Source organism: Anastrepha ludens, chromosome 2, assembly GCF_028408465.1.
Source record: "Anastrepha ludens isolate Willacy chromosome 2, idAnaLude1.1, whole genome shotgun sequence".
Lineage (NCBI taxonomy): Eukaryota > Metazoa > Arthropoda > Insecta > Diptera > Tephritidae > Anastrepha > Anastrepha ludens.
The window spans coordinates 22,143,713-22,167,301 of record NC_071498.1 but is presented as its reverse complement, the minus strand read 5'-3'; the positions used below and the strand labels follow the sequence as shown (position 1 = coordinate 22,167,301).

General features: G+C 38.6%; 1 protein-coding gene across 10 annotated transcripts in view; it reads left to right on the top strand.

The window, feature by feature from the left end:
• The window catches only part of LOC128864919 (uncharacterized), a 145,098-nt gene that overhangs the window by 111,486 nt on the left and 10,023 nt on the right, over nt 1-23,589 (top strand). For all 10 annotated transcript variants that reach the window (XM_054104749.1, XM_054104722.1, XM_054104705.1 and 7 more), the window contains one exon: nt 3,759-5,045. In XM_054104749.1, the coding sequence (XP_053960724.1) occupies nt 3,759-5,045 (1,287 nt within the window). The remainder of the gene's footprint in view (nt 1-3,758; nt 5,046-23,589) is intronic.

Genomic DNA, 23,589 nt, shown 5'->3' with positions numbered 1-23,589 from the left:
TGTTCCGCGCGCTTATAAACAATACCTTGGACTATCATTTAGCCAACTCGCCAAGAAAAACATTCAACACCGTCAACAGAAAATAATGTCAAAAATCGGCGCGAATTTGGAGTCATTTGAAACTTGCACCTGCAACTTCAATGAGCTATAAAACTGGCGTACCGGAAATTTTGCCAGAAAATCTGTTAAAAAGTTTGAAATTTTAATAAAAATTTGCAGAATTTTTATAAGTTTTGTACAAAGTTTGAATTTTTGTTATAAGGCGAAAGGTGTAAGACTAAGATGCTGGAACTGCCTAGAAGATTTTTGATAGAAAATACGGAATGAACCTGCATATTAGCTTGCTGTGCTGTTAAAAAAAAAAACATATATATAATTGGCGCGCACACACTTTTTGGGTGTTTGGCCGACCTCCTCCTCCTATTTTTGGTGTGCGTCTTGATGTTGTTCCACAAATGGAGGATGGAGGGACCCACAGTTTCAAGCCAACTCCGAACGGCAGGTATTTGGAGGTTTGCTATTAAAAAAAACTTTTTTCTTCATTTTGGTGATTCACTGAGATTCGAACCTACGTTCTCTCTGCATTCCGAATGATAGTAACGCACCAACTAATTCGACTACGGCGGGTAAATGAGAGCCAAATCGTCTTTGTTAGAGCTGTCGATTTTGTTCCCCCATTTTCGAGCAACCCGGACTATTTAGCAACGAGTGCTCGGACACCTGTTCAATGTTCACTACACGAAAATTGTCGAGCGTGAGCTTGAGTATATCAAGTTTTTTCGAGTAATTCAAGGAGTACTTGTTTTGATTATTTTAACTTTTTTGTCAGCAATTTTTTTTAAGTGTTGAAATTGAAATTTGAAAAAGGCGAGCTAAGAAGCACCGAGAGATTGGTAACTCCTAAAACACTCAGGCTAAAAAGCCCTTTGTATTCAAAGGTGTGGAAAATAAAGGGTAGATAGTCAAAGAGGAAATGAGAGAAGTAACAGAGAGATGGAGATAAGATAGAATAAAAACAAAGACATATTGTAGATAAGTAGTCCTGTGAGAATTTTCCAGATTCTTTGGCAAAGCAGAAAATATCCTCCAGTTTGAGAGAACGAATTTTATTCATTCTCATGACATCGGAAGCCAAAATTCGTAGTCTTACTCTAGCAAGTTCAGTACACTCGCAGAAAAAATGCTCAAAGCTATCCGCCTACTCTAAGCAAAACAGGCAAATCGGGTCCTCAATGATTCCAATGGTGGTCATTTGCTGACCCCATGGGTTGTGTCCTGTAGTAATACCTACCATCAACCGAACGTCTTTTCTTCCATGTCTTACAAGAAAGTTTGAAAGTTTTCTGTTGTCACAAACCACTTTCCCTTTCTGCAACGTTCTAGGCTGGAACATCGCTCTTCCTGTAGAACTGATTCCAATTATTGGCTGAGCCGCAGCTGGCAAATTCATCTGCAATTTCATTTCCCTTTTTTAAGTTTTACAAATTGCTCAAACGCAGTGCTAACATCGCTGAAAAGCTAAAGAAATGTTGACGAATAAAATTTACAATTTTTTTAGCTTCTCAAATTGTTCGAAAGCTCCAAAATTTCGGACAAACATTTCGGCAGTTGATCAATGAACGACTTTCAAACTCATACAAAGCTATTCGTTCTGCTCGATACCCAGGGCATCAAGAGTTCTAATAACTACCATCTTGAAGAAAAAGTTCGCGAATTATGTTCAGAAAATTCAAAATACAAATTTATCTATCCTCAAAAGTGATATTCTCGCCCTCAAAGTACTCACCATCAACTGCAGCGCACTTATGCCAGCTGCACTTGATTCAGCTCCCGAACCATTTCTGGAACTCTACTTTCGGTATAACCATCAGAGCCGTCTTCGATTTTTCATTACTTCTTTTCGGCTGTTGAAACGCACTCCCCGTAGTGGTTTTGGACTCGATCAAACGGAAAAAAAAATCGCATGGAGCCATTTCAGGTGAATTCGAATACCATCCGCTTCGTTCTTGCTAAAAAAATCACGGATAACGATGACACTGTGTGCCGGTGCGCGTTATCACGATGCAAAATCGAAGAGTGGTTTTCCCACAAATCCTTGCTTTTTTGGCGAATTGCTTCACGAAAACGTCTCATAACCCTCAAATAATAGTATTTCTTAACTGTTTGAGCTTCTAGTAAAATGTTGCCCATTGAAATTTATAAAAACCGTGAGCATCGCTTTCTGTATTGACTGAAAACAAGATGGTTTTTTGGACTCGCCTGATACCTTTAACGTGTGTCGCACTCATAACCCCACGTCTCGTCTCCAGTAATGATGCATTTGATAAATGTTGAGTCGGCTTCAGCCTTGGAAATCATGTCTTTGGCGATATCAACGCGGTCCATTTTGAATATTTAATCCAGGTTCTTTGGGACCAACTTTAGGTTAGGTTAGTTTGGACTTCGCTGATCCTGTAGATCGCAGATAGACCAGAAATTGATCCATAGTGATACAAAGTGTTTGTATGGAGAGTTTCAGAACTTTATACATATTTTGTCCTTAATACACAGTTTAGATAATTTAAGTAGGCTGCTAATTTTTTGATCTGCTCTTTTTTTTTGACCAACTTTGATGTACTGATTTGATTACAGAAGCGCGACTTCTACTTCTTCTAGAGCTGAGTCAGTCTTATTTTTTAATAGCCACTCCCGGTATATGCGTGCACTTCAATAAAACAAAATTCAAAAAATTTCCTAAGAAGAAATAAGATTTACCAATCGAAATCGATTTGATAGCGTAAAACCAATTACCACAATTCAACAAAGTTTCAGAACGTTTCCTCTTTCATCTTCAATTTGTTCTCTGCTTTTCCCCCTTAATTTTTAAATACTGCCCTAATTTTTTTTTTTTTTTTTTGTTTTTTTAGTTTCCATTTCATTGCATTGTTTATTGTGTTCAAAATTCGATTTTAGTGTCAAAGTCATGTCGCACACGTCAGCTGCGCACGTTGAACGTTCGCTTCATTCAATCTTTGCATGTTTTTGTTTTTGTTTTGTGAACATAAATTCACTTGTAATGCGATTGCCGAACATTTGTTCTGATTGATCTTTTGTTGTTCACAACAGCTGAGAACGCGTCGACCAGCTTAGCGACCTTACGTTCTACCCGCACGTTCTACATGTCAGTGCTGATTCTACAACAACAACCACACCAAATAAAGTTCTCATAAATGCTGTGAAAATTAACAACAACAAAAATATAAGTACAAACAATTTTAACGATCATTCGCATGTCAATGGATGCGACATGCGTTTACAGCCGGCGAGGGGCTTCCATGTATCGCAGATCAACGCCAGATGGTTTCGCTTTAAAGTTCTTTCCCTGCTTCTACTTTCTTCCTACTTACGTACTCAAGCTTGTCACTTCGATCAGTAGACAGTTTGACACTTGGTGCCCCACTGCCATTTGAGATCGTCTCATTCATCGCTGGATGACTGCAAATTATAAGGGGAGCGCACATACGAATAGGTGACTTAAACGCATCGAATGGTGATTCGGGTGGGACCGAGGGTAGCCCTTAGAGTTTGACGTGTGACAGCTTACATTGTCCAGTCATGCAAACTCACAAGGCTAATTTGTTGAACACATTGTTCAAGGATGCTGCTTTCTTATTCCAATTTCAGGCTTGTTTTTTATGTAAAACCTAGGGGCTATAATATTTTCATGTGTACTTGAATGAAAATAAATGATTTTTCTTATTCTCTCTACTTTCTTTCAGAGCGACAACGCCGAACTGGATAAGGCCATATTCGAGAGCAACCAAAAACCGAGCAGCATTCCTGCACGCGAATACATCTCCTCACCCGGCTACGATACCTCATCCAGCACCGCCCCCGGCAGCTCTCCCGACCCATGCGAATACACCTATGAGGGCGCAATCCAAGACTATAAACAACGCGTCTCGCGCGCTAGTGGTGGCAACACTTTAGCAAATTTCAAGCTCAATAGCGTCAATACAAGCGCAGGGCTAAATTCTAAAAGCGCCTCCTCGAAAGAAACGTCACCGGACTGCGGCAATGCCGCTATGAGCGATGCATATCCCACACGCCGAGGCAGTAAAATTGAAGATCGTCTAATCGGCTTCGAAGTTACCTCACCTAGTGATAGTCAAGAGGGTTTAGAAAAGAAAGTTGATGTACCAAAAATTGATATTTCGAAACGTAAGGAGATTTTCGAAAATCAAAATGCCAATTCAGAACCAAAGTCACTGAGCAACAGTGGCGGTGGTGGCGTTGCCGTGCCGCGCGTTACACTGCGCGATCGCTTTAAGTTAGACGAAAGTGCGTCCGGCAACGGCGAGATACAAGATTCCACGCTGAAGCGCGAGGTCAAACGTCTATCGGGTGACATTACAAGCATACGTTCGCGTATGCAAAGTCTCGAACAACAACAGAACTTAGTCAATACAACAAATGGTGGCAGCACTGGCAAGGCGACCAGCGCAAAGTTGGTCGATATACCAGTGCCACCGCTAAAGGATCGTTTATCAAGTTTACAAAATGCCGTTACCAAAGAAGAAGTGAAGAAGGCGCCCGTAGCACTTGTTGATGCCCGTCAACTGGAGATAATGAAGAACGAGGATGAGCAACGCATTAAATTAATGGCGAGTGAGAAGAAGATAGAGGAGCAGCAGGAGGAACAAAGTAACGCGAAAAAGATTGAAATAGCAGCGCTGACAAATGAAACACCAATGCCACAGGAGCTAATCGTGAAAATCGATGCACCCGATGAAGAAGTCGATCGCGACGACAGCGGAATCCACACTGCCGACGGTGAAATCGCATCAGCCGAAGATGGACTCTCCGAGCAGGAACAGCAACTTAATGCGGCAATTGCAGCACTGGCGCTGGAGGAACAACAGCTAACCGAAGCGGCCAATGCGGTAAACCAAATAGAGGCGGAATTCGATGAACTCTCCACCAGCGCAGTGAACGCCATCGCCAGCGACCTAACGGCAGTGTCAGCAAAAACAACCAACGAACAGCCATGCGAAATGGAATTTAGTGTAAGTTCTACTAACAAGTCCTTGCTTGAACCCTCTAGAAGTAGTTTTACAAGTAGTTTTGCAAATACTAGTGATGATAATAGTAGTCGTAGTCTTGGTGAAAAAGTAGCTAATACCGAAAAAGAACAACAAAAAGTGAACAATACAGTTAGTGCTAAAACTGAGCAGGAGGTGTTGGGAAATAGTTTAACTGTCGCTTCACCTTCCAATTTACAAAGAAAACCTTCGAACGAGATGGTGCACGCGCGCAACCTCTTGCGCATGTTCAAAGAGACATTTAAGAGTGACATTGAGCTAGATGAGGCACAGGAGCATGAGGTGAAGGCAATAGTCGAACCTTCAAGCAGCGGTGCCATACCCAAAGTTAGACCACTAAACTCAAATGAGTTGCAACTTTCTCCAAAATCACCACCAATCAGTGGTGAAACGGAACGGGCGCAAACGCCCACAGCGTTTACACTAACAACTGACGCTCCAATAAGTACACAAATATTTCAATCTTCCACCATACCCCATTCACCCTTGGCTCCGACCTCTACTTTGCCCTTCACCCATTCTACTTCTCCAATTGCAATATCACAAAAGCCGTTGTCTCCCTCAGCCGCACGTGCTCCCACACCTCCACCGCGCTCTTCGCCCAGCGTGCTTATGTCTAACGGTTTCTCGATGATTCCGCGTGCCGTTAATCCCATCGGCAAACCACCCATGTCACCAAAGTCGACACGTTATACCGTGAAGAGTCCCGTTAACAGTCCACCGCCCGCACGCAAATCACCGGAGAACAGCCCGTTCAGCATCAATGGACGTGTGGAGATTTTCAATTCAAAGAATTTGAGCTCAAATCCGACTGGTAAACCGCCAACGCCAACGATGAGTGCGAAAAAATCATTTGTGCCACATTTGAATGCAACAACAGCAACGTCACCATTACTTGGTCGTTCGCCATCACCCGTGAATGCTACGCACAACAGCGGTGTCGGGTTTCCTAAGCAACAGCAGCAACAATCACCAACAACAGTGACCGCATTACCCGCGAGCGCCGAGACGCTGTCGGAGTCTAATCAAATGCTGCAAATGGCAGCCGCTGCAAATGTAGAGAAATCAATGCCAAGCGCGCTTGTAGTCAATGAACCTTCAGATGAAAAACGATTACCCAATGCGACAAGCGTGCAGCATTCACCGCAACAACAGCAACAAAACCATGCTGAGATTGTTATGTGTGCACCGCCGGTAACTATCTTAAATCCGGATGAGCTGCCGAAACCCAACACCGTCAAAGCTCTTTCCAGCTGCTTCTCACAAGACGCAGCGTCTAATCAACAACCTGGTAAGGCGACACCACCAGTACCGGGACCGAAGCCTTTGCCACGCTGTCGCATACCACAAACACCTCCTCATTCGCCCACACCGGCAAAGAGAAATTTCCTCAACTCACCAACAACCACTACCGAAGTAACGGTGAAAGAGTGCGCAAAAACGGCAAATAATGCATTAGAGCAGCAACCGCAGGCTAAGCTGACAGCAACAGCTGAAGCCACAGCTAATTTGACACAAAATGCAGATGAGTTGAAAAAACTTTCTATTATCTCAGAAACTTCGACGGTGTCGAGTGACTCCACCACCTATACAGGCCCCTTTGAAACCACGGCACAAATACACACAGCACCAGTTGTGGTTGAGAAAAGCAAAGAGCCACACCGCTCAAGTCTTAAGCCATTACCACTCGTACGCAATATACCCAACAGCGCAAATAAGCCAGCGGTGGCCCTGCGCCCCACTGGAGATCCGCTAACACCCAATGACTCGTTAACACCCGTTATAACAGTACCCTCTGAGATGCCCCCGCTCGTGGCGTGCAAGCCAAATCAGTCAACGCTATTTAAACTAGCCACGCCACCGGCGTCACCCCACTCACCCCGCTCGCCCCTCTCCCCTACCGATATCACACTTTGCAGCAATTTTTTGAACTCTTTCGAACCCACAAACTCTTTTCTGCCTACAAAACAGAAATCCGTTGATGAGTCCCCATGCGATAAGCTAGACGTTAATGATTTACCACCTAATAAGCGTCCACCTTGCACCTTCTATTCAGACATCAGTCACAAAAAGGTGAAAGAATGCGATGATTCAGGTAAGCCAGCTGAAATTGTACTCAAGTCTGCACCAACTCATACACAGCGCCAGCACACCGTGGAGGAAAAGATTTGCCAAAAGATCGACGTGAATGATCTTCCGCCATTCGATCAGATACCATTGACTGGCTACGACGAAGTCACCGCCGAACAAGTACGACGTTGTGACGGTCTCTATTCGAAACCACCAAATACGGCTAGCCCCCCAAACACACCTACATCTGCTAAAAGTACGAGCACAGTCAGTACACCGGATACACCAGCTACTGTGAAGAACATAACTTCCGCTACTAGCAACTTTACAAATAACTCCAAATCCAATAATTCACGTCCCAACTCCAAACCAAATTCACCAATTATGGTAGCGCGCGCCGCACACTCGCGTGCGCTGATAGAGACCTGCGAGCGTATTATCGCCGAGGAGCGTCTACACAGCAGCCAAATAAAGTCCGCACTACCAACAACTGTACCCAAGAGCAGTGGCACACCCATTTTACAACGCAAATCGAAGATACCCAAACCGATCCCATGCTGTATTAGCGGTTCCGATTCAATGAATCAGGCCGATCAGCCCGAGAAGCCTATACTCAAACAAAGTAGCGGACCATCTACACCTGAATCAATTGATGAAAATATGATAATCGGACGCCTGCATGTGGTGGAAACACAAATTAAAGTCACCACCACCACACCGCCGGCTTCACCAATCGTAACACCAAAAGCAAACTCAAAAGCAACAACGAACCAAAATACAAAGAAAACGAAGAATATTTTCGACTTCTTGCGTAAAAATTTCGGACTTGGCGATGATAACCCACCGGCGGCCGAAATTGATGCGGTTGCCGCAAAGGAAGTAACGCCGATAGTATTGGCACCGGTGGCCGAAAAGGATGTGGTGAAAGTGGATGAGATATTTACAGTGGATAACTCAAAATTCTACATATCTGCAGATGATACGCCACCGCCACCATTGCCAAAGACGCCGGCGCCTGTGAACATCGAAATAACAAAAACTTTCACCACAGATGAGTTAGTAGAGGAGGGCACTAGCGAGCAGGCTTTGGTGCAGGAGATTAACGATATGTTGGACGATGAGCTGAATAGGTTAACTTTGGAGAGTGGCTCGAGTGTAAGCGGTGGAACGATTGGAGGAGGTGCAAGCAAATAGTTGTTACTTTTCTATTGATGTTGATGTTGGTGTGAAGTGGAGAAGCGGTGCCGGTGCTACTTATGATTCGAGTGTGCTACTTATATATTAAGGGCTATAAATGGCTTTATGAAGGTTAGCAAAATTTAAATACCTTTCATTTGAGGCTCCTTAGATGTGCCCTATCTGTTTGAACTGTAGCTGTAGATACAGTGGTTGCAAATGCTATTTACTGCAAATTTCTCTGAGCACCTACCAACTAGCCTGTGTAATTGTAAATCAGCTGTAAGTCTCTCTAATCAATACGTTGCTTACACTTTCAAGCCTCTACGAAAGGAGCGCTAGAAGTTTACGGCTTTGTGTGACTGATTACATTACATAATTAAAAAAAGATGTATTTTAAATCCTAAACTATTTTTAGATTTTTTCCTTTCGACTTTCAACACCTAATACAACACCCAAAATATTCCTTATCTCAAATCCACCACTTTAATTCACGAAGCTTTGGTTAAAAGCTTTTTATTGCACTTCTCGGTGAGCGTGTTTAAAAGTTTCTTTACCCCTCAACTGCTCACCAAATATTGAATTTTGCAAAAACAACAAAACAAAAAATACTGATTCCCTCAGTCAGCCACGCTCTCACTCGTTTATTCCCCCACTCAGTCGTGCGACCACACTCTCTCGTTCGTGCGTTCAGTAGGATATATTTATACATATATATGTATGTATTTACCGCTATTCTTTTGTATATTATTTTCTGTATATGTTTCGAGAAAATTTTAATTTTTTCTACTTCTACTTTATTTTATGCTGTAACGCAATACAATAAAATGTTGAAGCTTTTTTGCAAACTCGAATATATTCTGTAACAGGGCATTAACATGCGAAAAATGTACCGGAATCAGAAAAAAGTTTAATTTGGAAGGCAAAATTTTAAAATCTCAAGCAGGTACTAAATTCTTAAATACTCAATAAACATATTTTCGAAACGAATGCATTTTAATTACTCACAACGGAATTGTATTTTTTTCTTACATGCCAAGCTGTCATATGTCAGAGTGTGCACGTTGTGGCGCACAATAGCAATGATATATTCGTATTGCAACAAATGTATATGTATGTACCATCAAACAAAAAAAAAAAATGCAACAAAATAAACGTTTTTCTTTATAATTATTTTTCTAAAAACTGAAAACGTTTTTCTTTTTTTTCACCTAAAAACACATCTCCCATTTTTCATATCATGCGAACACAAGCTCATGCACATTCTCGCCCACTCTGGCTTTCATCCACACGTTTTCATTCCCATTTGTTTCATATTCTTATCATTTCAACCACTTTAGCTCAATTTTTCACTCCTAGAAAGCTTTTGAGAGCGGTGCCGATTCGCTTAAGCTTTCCGCTTCAGCCAACAGTTTTTTTTTTTATATTTTTTTGCATACGTTTACTGTTGCGATACACTGTAGCGGAGTGTAAAGCATTTAGGATAAAACTGAGTTTAATAAAAGAAGAAAATATATTAGTAAAATGAACTTCATCACTTCAGGTAAAATCGGTTAGGAGCTTGCTATTAAATTAAAATTAAGATAAGCGGCATTTGTGCGATAATTGACAAAAAAATAATAGTTACGATTTATCAATAAAATGCGTTTTTTTTGCGAAATAACCTGCTTAAAGATCCATGCCGCTTTGATATATTGGACCCTATTTAAGGTATTAATTTGGGTACCTCCAAACAAAAATTGTTTTTTCTGGCTTAGTATTTCATCATTTTAAAATTTATCCTACTTGAAAATGTAAGCTTTCCACGATTTCTGTCCAGGTTAAAACCCCCGGACATCAAACAACAAATAATAGAAAAAAAGTTTCTAATAGCGTTCGCCTCTCCGAGGTGAGGTGAGGCGTTAAACACACCTAAAGGATGTTACACCCCTCACTGTTATTTCCACTATAATCTAAATAAACTTAGCCGCACATATTTTCTGTAAAAGTCCGCGTAAGTGCTAACACTAACAGTCGAGAAAGGTAAACTAATAAAAAACACCTAGGAAACAGTGAAAAGATTTTTAGAGGTGTACTACCTAGCAGGCGGGAACTTTGGCAGCCACGTCACTTGGAAATTCGGCACGATCGCTTACCAATACTCACACACTCGTCCAATCAGTCGTTGTTCAGATGGCAACGAAATGTTGTTATTGGTTGATTTTTTTCAAATATCACCAATATAATCTCAGTTTTTTTGTAAACATACCCCGAGGCACATTAGCTAATTCTGTTTTAAATTCGCTGAGAGCCAAATAACGATCTACATCTCTAAAAATCTTTTCACCATGCGTAAGGGGAATGCTGCTGGAGTGACGATCTCAGGTCAGATATAAATCGGGGTCGTTTCAGTAATGTGGCATCGACTGTCGCAAATATAACGGAAAGTGTCAAATTCACCTACCAAACACAGTCTACTATAGCCCCTTTGATGATAATATTCAAAAGCAGTTTAATTCGAATTGATTCTTCTTTGCGTTGAAGAGAAATTCCGGCATTCAATTGTAAATCAATTTAAAGAATTTGGTGATAATCTAGGGTAGGCATAACCTCGATGTGGTGCCGTTTTAGTATTGCTTATGCTGAAAACAGTCAACCACGTAAACGCAGTCCCCTGTCAGCTGTTACGATCAAACTAATGAGAGCCCCATGTAAATAAAAAATGACTTCCCTTCTGTATCGTAGTATTGCAGGAATTTTCAAAACTCCTCTCCGGATTGCTCTCTCACCACACAGTGTTGCCAAACAGCGCATTTCGAAATCATTTACAAAATAAGCTTGAAAAATTTTTAATTTTGTTAAAATAACTTAAAAATATTATTATTATTATTTATTTATTAAATTATAATTAAAATTATAAAGGAATATATTTACAGCACTAGCTACCAGGGCTGTCGGCTAAACTTAAAAATAATATTGATTAATGTTAATTATAGATAAATGAACTATTTGCATTTGTTGGTTTCTGGCTTTGGTTTATTAAACAATGAAAAATTTTAACTGATAACGCGGATGTGTGAAAAAGTGTGTAAGCAAAAATATCAATGGCAACATTGTGTAGATACAACCAAACACATACGCACACAAATCGATGTGTTGTGTAGATATCTAACTAAAAGAACGCAGTTGTTTTGTACGGGATGAGTTTTGCTCAATTTTGTGCTCTCTGCGGGCTGCGGTAAGGGGCTACGTACGTCTGACTGTTTCCAGCATTACTTTGCCTCCGTCGGTATTCACCTCATCTATCAGTTGATGGTGAACATTTTTTAACTTTATCTTTTCGTTGGATTAATTAGTTTTTTTTTATATTACTTTTTTATATAAACGTGCAGCTTATACGATGCGCGTCAACTAATGATAATAGATTGAATGGCAGGACTTACAATTTTCTTGCCGCTTGTTGATTATTATAGAACTATTTTAGATATAATTTGTGTATGTGTTAGTTATAATCAATCATATCTGTTCAAACATGCGCTAATTGATTTGCACTCAATATAATTTTTAGATAGATTTAGGTTTATAGTACACATTTATTGTACATACATATTTGCATATGTATGCGTGTGTACCTGCATAATAACTTAATCTAATGTACGGTAGTGTAGTTTACTGCATAAAGTCTGCCCTATATATAATATATGTATACATACATACAAACATATGTATTTCTTGTATCTCTCTTTACATGCCTGCGCATAATGTGCTCGTTCGTTCGTATGTTCGTTCGTTAAACGCCCAAATGTATGCTAAAAAATGTCGAAAAACTTTTCTCTTCTGCAACGCTTATGACTTGAAAAATATAAACAAAATATATATATATATATATATATGTATGTGTAACATTTATAAAATCTGCCCGCGTTCTGCTCTCGCAACATTTCTTCTCGCTCTATGTTCTGCACTGCTGCGCTGCATTCTACCGCTTAAAAAAATTCAAAAAAAATATATGACACATACGGAAAATACGAATTGAAAAAATTTGCGAAACTTTTCCAACATTTGGAATAACGGTGTCACAAAAAAAACAAAAAAAATGCATTGACTATTTTCGGTTGCTCGCCTCAACTACTTTTGCGTTAAAGTAGTTAAATTTGCAAAATTTCTGTCAGCAAAAGCTTTTATGCAATGCCAAAGGTAAGCGGATTTATTGAAAGAAAAACTATGTGTGCATTTACCAGAAAATTCTATATATTTATGTGTGTGCTTTGCCTTGTGTTTTGTTATTGTCCCTTTCCGTTAAGTTTCCTCTATGTGTTTTCATTGCTATTTACCTTCTCTTCTAGTTGTTTCCATTGCTAAAATTTAATTTTTTTTATTTAAAAATGTTTGCCTTTTCCCTTTGTTCTTTGCTCTGTATGTACCCCTCTTGTATGTAATTTATCACTTGGCGCTTCTTTTGCGTTTTATTGCATGCCTTTGAAATGTTTAACTGCCAGCACACAAATTGCATTCATTTGCACTGTTCTTTTTATGTTTTTCATACCAAAGCATACCCACAAATGTACGTATGCGTGGTATGTATTTATCTTATGGCCATCTTTTTTTACAATTTTCTTCACCCATTTCTTTCGAACGTCAAATGTCATGTTTGTAATGCGAGAAACCCGCTTAGGGGCTGCGTTTAGTGAACCTCAACGACCATTTAATGCCACCTCTAGACGCATAAGACAAAATACAATATGCACCCAGCACGTAGCAATGGCAAATGCACAAATAAATAATAACACAGCGCAAATTAGAAGAAAAAAGTTAAAAATTTAAAAAAAATCAACGCACAAAATGCAAAAATAAGTTTATTTCCTCAGCTCATTGCATACTGGCAGGCGCATAACCCATCGTCATCATCATTGCCGTACGTTGCCGTTTGCTATGCTAAGTGCCGCTGCTAGTAGCATACTTGTAGGAGCATACGAAAATAGCGCAAAACACCTACTAAAATAACCTTTTCAACTACCCCAACGGCGCATTTGTGCACTCAACGTACCCTCACACACCCACACACACTCACACTTTCATGTCCATTGAATTTTCGCAACTCTTAATTTCATTACTCATTGTCGTAAAAAGCAAATATCATTTGTGCTATTGCTATGTTTCTCTATTTGTTCGTCATATGTCAACAGCAATTTGCTTTATCTAAATGCCCATTTAATGCCCTACTGAAATAGTTTAGTTGCATTCATTCATTCACTCACCCAGCCAGTCGCCTTCGAACTGCCGCTGATGTAGTGCCAGATTATTTTGCTGGGTCATTCGTGCGCTAGACGTTTCAAGAAGTGCGACGTATTCTTGGTAAAAATATCCAACTGCGGTGTAGTGAATTATTCCTTGGCTTGTGTTTTACTATATGAAAGATGAGAATGACATATGCAAGTGTCTACTAGCAAATGCAAAAACTGACTTTATCTTAATTAATCCACTATACCGTCAAAAAACGTAAACAGTGTAAATTTTTAGGTTTTCAAGCGTTAAGCAAATTACGAAAAGTATTTGTGTGCAAAAGTTTACACAGCGTCTCTTCTTTAGATTGGATGGATCGCAAACCAATGGTAAGCTGGTGAAACTGTTATCCTACTTTTCATCCGAGTTTATTTTCCAGCAACAAACTTAGCGCTAATAAACTTTTATCGTCATTGGGCTTAATCTAATTAGCTCTTTTTATTTCTTCATTTTACCACTCATTGCATTTCATCGCGTATCTCTCATATCTGCCCTATCATTGTATGATTCGCACAAGAAAGACAAAAAAAGAAATTAATCAAGGTGTACTCAGTTAAGCTGATAAGTTTCACGTATGTGAAAATAGACAACTTCGCATCATGAACTATTATTACATGAAAGCAGCTGTGTACCTATGAATGGGTTGTGCAAATTTTAACGTAGTGTCCCAATCAGCTATTTGCTATTTTAAATGAAACTTTAATAGTTAATAATAAATTAATAAAATCCTTACGATTTGCAGTTTATTTTATTTTTATTTCAAACTTTGGAATACAACATTTTCTTACAGACTACACAGCAAACATTAATCTAAGTATAAATCAACCCTAAAATTAGGACAAATATTAAATACATGAACTGAGATAAAAAACACAAAACTAGTTTTTTCTAATAGCGGACGGTCCACAGCAGGCAATCGCAAACCTGCGAGTGTATTTCTGCCACGAAAAAGTTCCTCATAAAAAATCATTTGGCGTTGGGAGTCGCCTTAAAACTGTAGGTGCCTCCATTTTTGGAAAAACATCTAAACCCACACCACAAATAGGAGGAGGAACTCGGTCTTACACTTAAAAAACATACGCAAATATTTAACTATAGTGGGTCTTGATTGCGTGAAATCGAAATCTAAAGCATTGAAGACTTAGTTTAGTTCAGCACAGGTTCTAGACACACAGGCGTTGATACCCTCATTACTTCTAGAAAAAGCAATTTTAAAGAGATTTCGTAACAAGTTGTTAGCAAGCTTAAGATAAACAGACAAACCAGCAGGTACAGACCGCACAAGAAATTAAAAATTATGCCTCTAACTTTTGAAGATTTCTACATTTTGCTCAAAAAGATTCAAGAAAAAAAGTGCGTGCAGCGTAGTACACATGACAGAAGTGCAACTTTCAAGAGAGAGAGAGAGAGGGAGAAAGAATATATTACACCGTATTTTGCATAAAGATTTGGATCTTAAAACTTATAAAGTCCAGTTAACACAAGAACTCAAGCCGGCCGATCATCAACAACGTCGTGTCTTTGCTGATTGGGTCGTTGAAATGCATGAAAATGATCCGGAATTCCATCGAAAAATCATCTTTTTAGTCCGAGAGCCAGGGGTCATTTTGACCTCATCATTTCATGCCGACTGATTTTAATACTGAAGGCAGACGCCACCCATGGGTAACGAAACCAACCGTCATCTGGTCTAGTAGCGGTGGGTACGTGCGTGGGATGCTGCGAAACGTGTCGAAAAAAAATGTTTAACAACTCAATTAAACCGGCTGAAATTTTTGCTGTGTATTGTTGACATTTAGTAGAATAAAAAAAAATAGTCAGCTGCACCGTAGATGGGGGAAAATACGTCAGATGAACGCAATGATACATTCTTGCTTCGGCTGACGGTCTTTCCACCGCTATAAACGCAGCTGACCATCATTATTATATAATATTTTCATATGTGTCCAAAATTATGTAAAATAATTTCAATCGGCATAATGATGGTCAGCTGCGTTGCTTGTGTGGCATGTAGCACCGTCTTGTTGAAAATAAACGTTGCTCAGATCAATACCATCCAATTCCGGCCATAAAAAATCATTAATCATCCCTCGATAACGCCATCCATTCACCAATAACACCTGTTATTGGAAACCCCTTTATAATGAAATAATTTACTTGTGCAATATTTTTTTCTTTTTCATATATTTTATTATCAGAAAATAACCAAACCCTCAATCGGGACACTTGGAATTTGCTAATTATTTTACTATTCTATCTTTTCATTATTTTATTTCAACCCCTTTGTCATAAAATATTTATTTTACTGAGCAAATAAACTGAAATCGAATGAAAACAAGAAATGCTTATCAGCCGCTGTAAAATTTCAAAACCTGATTCCACAGATATTGTAGGTACAGTGGCGAGCATAACTGAGTACATGATGATGTTTGCTTAAAAATTCTGTCAAAAATATATTGTTCATTTAAAAAGCGAGCGTTACACATTTGTCTAAATTTTTTTTGCTGGAATGTTGGTACACTCTGTATAGTTTCGCAGAGTTTGGCAGTGATCTATTAATTAGCTTGTTTTTGGCATTTAATTATATCAGTCAACCGCAGGAGAGCTCTGCGATTTTCACTACGGATAAAAATATCGAACAAAGAATTTGTCTTAAATTTTTGAACGTTAAGTTTTGAACGGATTTCGTATGCCGAATAGTTGAAAATGTTGCAGAAAGCCTATGTTTTATCAAAAACACGGGTCTGCGAGTGGTATAAGGTTTTTGCAGAAGACCGGACAATCGTGGAAGATTTCCCCCGATCTGGTCGCTCATCAACGTCTTCAACGGATGAAAACGTCGAAAAAGTCAAATGAAATGGTATTGAAAAACCATCATTTAAGTTTGAGGGAGGTAGCTCGTGATCTTAGCGTGTCTCATGAATCAATTCGCAACATTTTACACCACCAATTGGGTATGAGACGCGCTGCTGCTCAACTCGTTCCAAGAGAGCTGAATTTCTTTAAAAAATTCATCAGAAGATGGTGGCTGAAGTCAAGTCAATTCGGACCAAACGTTTATCCAGCGCATCATAATAGGTGATGAGACGTGGGTATATGAGTTTGACATGCAAACCAGTCAACAGGCGGCTGAATGGCGCTATCCACATGAGCCGAAACCCAAAAAAACGTCGTTAAAGTTGGTCAAAAGTGCACTCGGAATTCGTTCCAAATGGTTCTACGGCAGATATAGAATATTATTTGGAAGTTATGTGACACACAAGGATCATATTGTGAACACTATTTTGACCAAAAACTCGACAAATATCATCGAACAACCACCGTACTCACCGGATTTAGCCCCTGTGACTTTTTCCATTTCCCACAACTTAAATTGCCACTCCGAGGACGAATTCGCTTAAGGAGCTGAAAAAGATCTCTTCAAATGCGTTCAAAATGTACTTTGATAACTAATAACATATGTGTATTGCCTCGAATGGAGCCTGTTTTGAAGGCGACAAAATAAATTTTGATGCTTAAACAATTATTTTGCGTTTTATTGAACAATTCCTGGTACTTTTTTGACAGAATGTATTTGTAATGTTTCTGCAAACAGAATTTTGTTTTTATAATTTTTTTTTTAATATTGTTCAATCTTTTACGAGAATCATATAAATCAAAATTTCCAACTTCAAACGAAATTTAAAAGAATTTAGACAGAAGTTCTGTTCAACAACATTGCGGAGATATCCCTACAAAGCAGCCCCGTACGGTTAAATAAGGACTTTTTCTTCTTCTTCTTCCTCATTTGTATTTAGGATAATGATCTTGTTTCTAATAAAAGCTTATAAACACATAAAAATGCAATTCAAAAATCAGTGCTAATAGTGATCGGATGTTGATCGCGATGTGTAGCACTCTTTAGTGATCTTCCTCGCGTGCGTGTAGTGCTTGGTTTCTCGGTCATCACCCATTTTGCCAAGCGGTCGTCGGCCATTCTGAGGATATGTTCCTTCCAATCTCGTCTTCTTTTGCGGCTCCATTTTACTATATCGGGCGTTTCACACATTTCTCTTATGATTTAATTCCTCATAAAATCTCGTAAAATATGACCGGTTATAGCTCTAATAGTTCGCATTTCGTTAGTTGAGATAGGAGGTTCTGTAGCTGTTTTGTCTGCGCGTGTCTCAATGACATACGTTATTAGTGGTTGTTTTGCCATTTGACGTCTTGTAAACAACCAGGGACTCGAGCTTGTTTTTGGCATTGACGTTGAACTTCGTCTATCAAGTACTACTATTAAATACATTTTCGCTGTACACTTTCTTTATAAAAATAAAGCGGACGTTTGTAAAAGGTTGCAATTCTTATCCTCATCCAGAAATACCAAATTATAAAAAAACCGCAGCCCACCTTAGTCGCGATTTGTTTCAATATCCAGGAGCCCAAAGTAGAACATATCAACAAATACAGTATGAAGCACTGGTCATACAAATATATATATATAGGTATATATATATATACATATGTACATTAGACCGTACCACCTGAAGTACAATATTTTTGCAAGGCAATTTGGAAAAATAAACATTTTTTTTATGCGGAATGTAGGGATCGCTTTTTTATATTTATCGGTATATATGCGGCGTTAACAGACGGATCTTAAAGTATGATATATCAATGTTTTCGCTTCAAGACGACTGTTTTGTTTTCGTTATAATGATGATTGGTCTTAAGTACCCGGTACTAGAACTTACCCACCAGATCTTAGTTCCTATCACCCAAAGGTATCACCCTAAAGGACGATAATAACGCCAGTTTATTAAAGCTCGCCGAAACTCAGTCAACTTTTGCTAATGAAGTTTTTCGATTCGAAAGCAAATTTAATGTTTTTTCCCCCAAACTGAAGGATCGCCATTTCTCGTCATATCGTCGACGTTTATAGTCGGAGGGAGGCAATTTTTTTGTTTCAAAATTAATTGAGATGAAGTACCCCGTTTTAGTATCATACTTACCCTTTATACCCCAGTTCTTATTACCCTAACTTCAGTAGGTATGAACTACTAAAATGATCTCTGAATGATTTCTGAAATAATTCCACAACTACTCGGTTTTTCTCGGAACAGTCTAATGTACATACGGAGGTTTGTATTTTCATGCATTTAGGTGTGCATACTCGTATGTATGTATGTATGTGCTCACACAAAGCATTGCAAACCTAGCCTGGCATTAGAAGGGGATTTCAAAGAAGCCACTCGCCAATTAAACCAGCCAAATGTTAACTTGCCATTTAATTACATAAGCACTTGCACACGTACTTATGTATTTGTATGTATAGGTATATGTGTGACTTACTGTGTGCAAAGTAAATCCAAATAAATCCATATTCACATACATGAGCGTGTTTGTGTGTGTGCAAATAATTGCATTTACATTTGTTATATTTAGTCTGATGCAGCCTGATTGATTAAAAGCTTTAAGGTTTATTTTTTCTTCGTGGAATTTGCATTGATTTAGTGCACAAACGCAAAGTTTGTGTAAGCTGTAGAAATAAAAAAATAAAATATAAATAAAAACTTTGTAGGCTGGTATTGAAAAGTTTCTTTGCAAATTATTTGAATACTTTTGATAAATCTTAAATAACAAAATAATTCTGATGACGACTTTAAATTTGTATTTTATTGGGTATGGATATAAGTTTGCGTCCTTTCTTAGTTATGAATTATTTAAACAATTAAATAACACAGGAAAGTACAACTTTACTCCAACTTTCAGGCAGCATACGGATTCCTCTGACGAAAAATTCGAGTTCTTTTGACTTGATCCACTCATTGAGCCACTTTGCGATGCTCTCGTAAGAAGTGAACCACTCTCCAATATGGACTGACTGTATTGATCGGAAGAGATGGTAATCCGAAGGTGCAATGTCTGTCGAATACGGCGGTTGGGGCAAGATTTACCAATTCAGTCCCTCTAAATATTTTTGAACCGATTTAGCAACAAAATCAGTTTGTCATGTCTACCGTCCCATTCCGGCCGTTTTTCTTTGAGAGCTCGACGCTCAAACTCATTACCTGCAGTCGTTAACGAGCACCAGTGTTAGTTTCAGATAGTTTAAGGAGTTCATAATAGATGACCCCTTTCTGATACTCCCAGATGCACAACATAAAATTAGAAAGCATGATTTTTTTTCGCTGTCGATGGACGTGGTTCACTTGGCAGGCTCATAATATCATAATAGTTCCATTTTTCGTCACCAGTGACGATGCGATGCAGAAACGCTTTTCTTTTCTGTCGTTCAAGAAATATCTCACACGTCACCAAACGTCTCTCGATACCCCTCTTTCTCTCAATTGATGTGGCACCCAAGTACCTGCTTCCTGGACCATTCCCATCGCGTGCAAACATTTACCGACGGTTGATCTGTCAACATCCAACTCTTTCAAATATAATTTAGGGTTCGACATACAGACATATCATCAAGGGTTCGACATGCGTCTTCATCCAATAATTCTGGTAGTTGAGTATCTTCGAATGTTTTCGGTGCTCCGTCGCGATCTTTATCACTCACGTCGAAATTGCCACTTTGGACGCGTCGAAACCATTCTTTACAAGTTGTATTTGATGGAGCGTAGTTACCGTAAATATTGATCAATATACGAGGTGTGTGCAAAAAGTATCGCGAATTTTGTGTTTTTCAAAAACTATTTACTTATACTTTAATGTTTATTTTATTCGTGCGGCAGCATTGAGATGATTGAGCTTTGGTTTCCACGTCATAACCATAAATCCGCGATTCGTCCGTCACCAGTTGTGACCCTCTGGAGCAAATTTGGGTCATCGCGGACAGAGTCCAACATCTCATTAGCAATGTTAATACGATGCTGCTTTTGGTCGACATTGAGCAGTTTTCGTACGAATTTTGCGGCGACCCATCTCAAGCCCAAATCATTGAAAAAAATTGAATGGCACAAGCCACTCGATATATCTAGGTCCTCAGCAACTTCTCTAACGGGGATTCGACCTTTTCTTCGCTTCATAAATTTTTTCGTCTGTTGTTGAAGTTGCCGGGCACACTTTTCGTCGTTCACATCTTCTCGGCCTTCTGAGAACATTTTGTACCATCGATAAACGTTGCTTTGGTCCAAAGTTGCCTAGCTTCTCCGTATGACACAGTCAACATTCGGAATGCATCCGCGCATTTAATTTCGTTTTTCACACAAAATTTGATACAGGTTCTTTGATCCATCTTTTTGAATAGGTAAAAATCGATGAAAAGCCGAAACACGTGCAGGCAAAGCAGCTGTCAACAATTAACTCAAAATTCAAAATGGCCGAACTCGTCGACATGAGTGAGAGACATGAGTACCAACATATCGCCATAAAAAATCCAAATTCGAATATACGTAACCTGCGAAAATTCAAAATTCGCGAACTTTTTGAACACACCTCGTACGACACGTTTCAGCTGCACTTTTCTTTAAAAGGTAATAATGAAGCATGACTTCCCGGAAATGTTGTTTTTCCAGGACGAACGTAGACATTTTTGACGTTAGATAAAAAAGGATATTTACGCTTCAAACGAATGACAACTACTGCGATCGGGACCTCACATACACCCCTTCAAATCACCAGTCTATTACTAAAGTGAACACAAAAGTAGTATCAGCAGCGACACCTCTTTTACGAAAAACTAATTCCCATACTCAATATTTGATTTTATTTTTATTTGCACATTTTACGCACTTCTTTGAGGCGAATTTTTAACAAAGATCTCGGGATGAGGCTATGAGGCAAGGCCAGCCGTGCAAATAATCCTTAATTAACAGTCAGGATTGAGCTTTCAAATAAAAAGTTGGAAAATGAAGTTTCAAGCGTTGGATGGGCCAGCCTGTGTCGTACATACTCCCAATTTCATCAAATCAATTAAAATATTTCAATAATTTCAACACATTCTTGCTGTATTCGACTTTCTTAATAAATTATTGTTGATTATCCTCTACGACTGATAAATGTCAGCCAATCAAAAATAGCAGCAAAAAGAATTGACCATGGATCATAAAACTCTTGCTTTGTATTTGTCCCTAATCGAGCGATTTTGATTATTGTCTAATCAATATCAATCAGTCAATTTTGTGGAATGTATGTGGGAAAATTATTTGGCATCTCAATTTGTTATTGTACGTGCATGGTTTTGTATCTAAAGAGGCGCAAAATCAATCATCCATTTTTTTAATAACTTTTTTACTAAATAACCAAAACCAAAAAATGAATGAATGAAATGACTTTGAGTGATGGAAATCTTTCTTTTAAGCTTTACCAGCTCCATTGCTTGTCTGTTTGTATACTGCAGCTGTGTAGTTGACAAGTGTCAAAAATGATTGGCGTACGACGTCATGTGCAAAAATTATAAATCTTGCGATATACTTATATACCCTATGATCTGAAAGTACCAGGAATGTTTAAATACAACAAAACACAATTAAATTTCAGGCAAATTTATTTTATCTCCTTCAAAATATGACCCGCCTGAAGCAATACACATGTGCCAACTTTTAGCCCAGTCCTCAATGCACCACTGGTAGGCCGACGAAGGGATCGCCTTCAGCTCCTCCGTCGCATTCTCTTTGATCTCCTCTATCGACTGAATTCTCCTTCCACGAAATGAGTGGTAACTTCAACTTGGGAAACAAAAAGCAGTCGCACGGGGTCATATCAGGTGAATGCGGTGCTTACACGCTGGTATTTACTTGGTGTTTGGTCAAATAATCCAGCACAATTTGGGCTCGGTGCAATGGCGCGTTATCATCATGCGAAGTCCAAGAATTGTTTGCCCACATTTCCGGCCGTTTGCGACGTACAGGCAGACACTAATGATCCGATGGCGCTAAAAAGTGGCAATTAAAAGTGTGTCTTACAGCCCTACCAACATAAGAAAAAAATGTGGATCGGTTCACACGTGCGCGGTTCGTTTAAATTAAACATTCCCCCGGTACTTTCTGATCATAGGGTATGTCCATATAGTGCTATTATTCCATTAAGGAGAAAAGGGCCAATTAAACTTTCGAAAGGGTGATTAATTTTGTGCCACCTTGTACTATTACTTGTATTGTTTTCTTCTGAAATTTCTACTAACATAATATAATATCTAAAATATACTTATTCTCATATTTCACTTACCTACATTGGGATTTGTGTGTCTCTCTCTGTCACTGTGCTACGTTTGCATGTGTCTGTATTTATTGGATGCCTCCCTCATTGCCTCTTTTTTAATTTTTCCAAAACTAATTTCTTACTTGTCTGTCCACCTGCTCACATTGAAGTCAAATTGATTACACTTGCATATTTGCATAGTGACATGGACAGATGCGCCTATGCACTTACACATATATGTATGTATGTATTTGCACTTGTGTCATATTTTTAATTGAGCTTCAGTACTCATGGCGCGTTCCCCATCTTTTAATTGATTTTTTGTTTGCTCTCTGTGAATGTCTCTAAAGCTTTTGTAATACCTATCGCTTAAAGCACGTAAATCAGTTTTATTGAAATTTTATTTAAAGGTTTTGCAAGCTGTTAATAATTATTATTAATTATTATTATTTTTCATATTTAATAAATGCATTAATTGTACTTAGAATGAGTACTTGCATGCCATTTTGCTTTCATTTATTTGTAATTAATTTTAAGTTCTTTGATTAGTTTGATGGAAAATATGTATTTAACAACTAATGAATTTATTAATTTCATGATTTCGTCTTTTTTCCATATACTCATTGTGCTTGTTGACTGGCTAATTTGAATTATTCAATTAATGTGCGATTGAAATTGCAAAACTGAAATCTAAATTGAATTCGAAATTGAATTTGAAATGGCTATGAATATGAATTGTGTGACTGTTTCGGTAAATCAATTAAAATGAATAATAAATAAATGCAAAATTTGTAATAATATTAATGCAAAATTGAACAAAATAACGCAAATGAAACCATAAACCAACAACAAAAAAAAACAAAAAAAT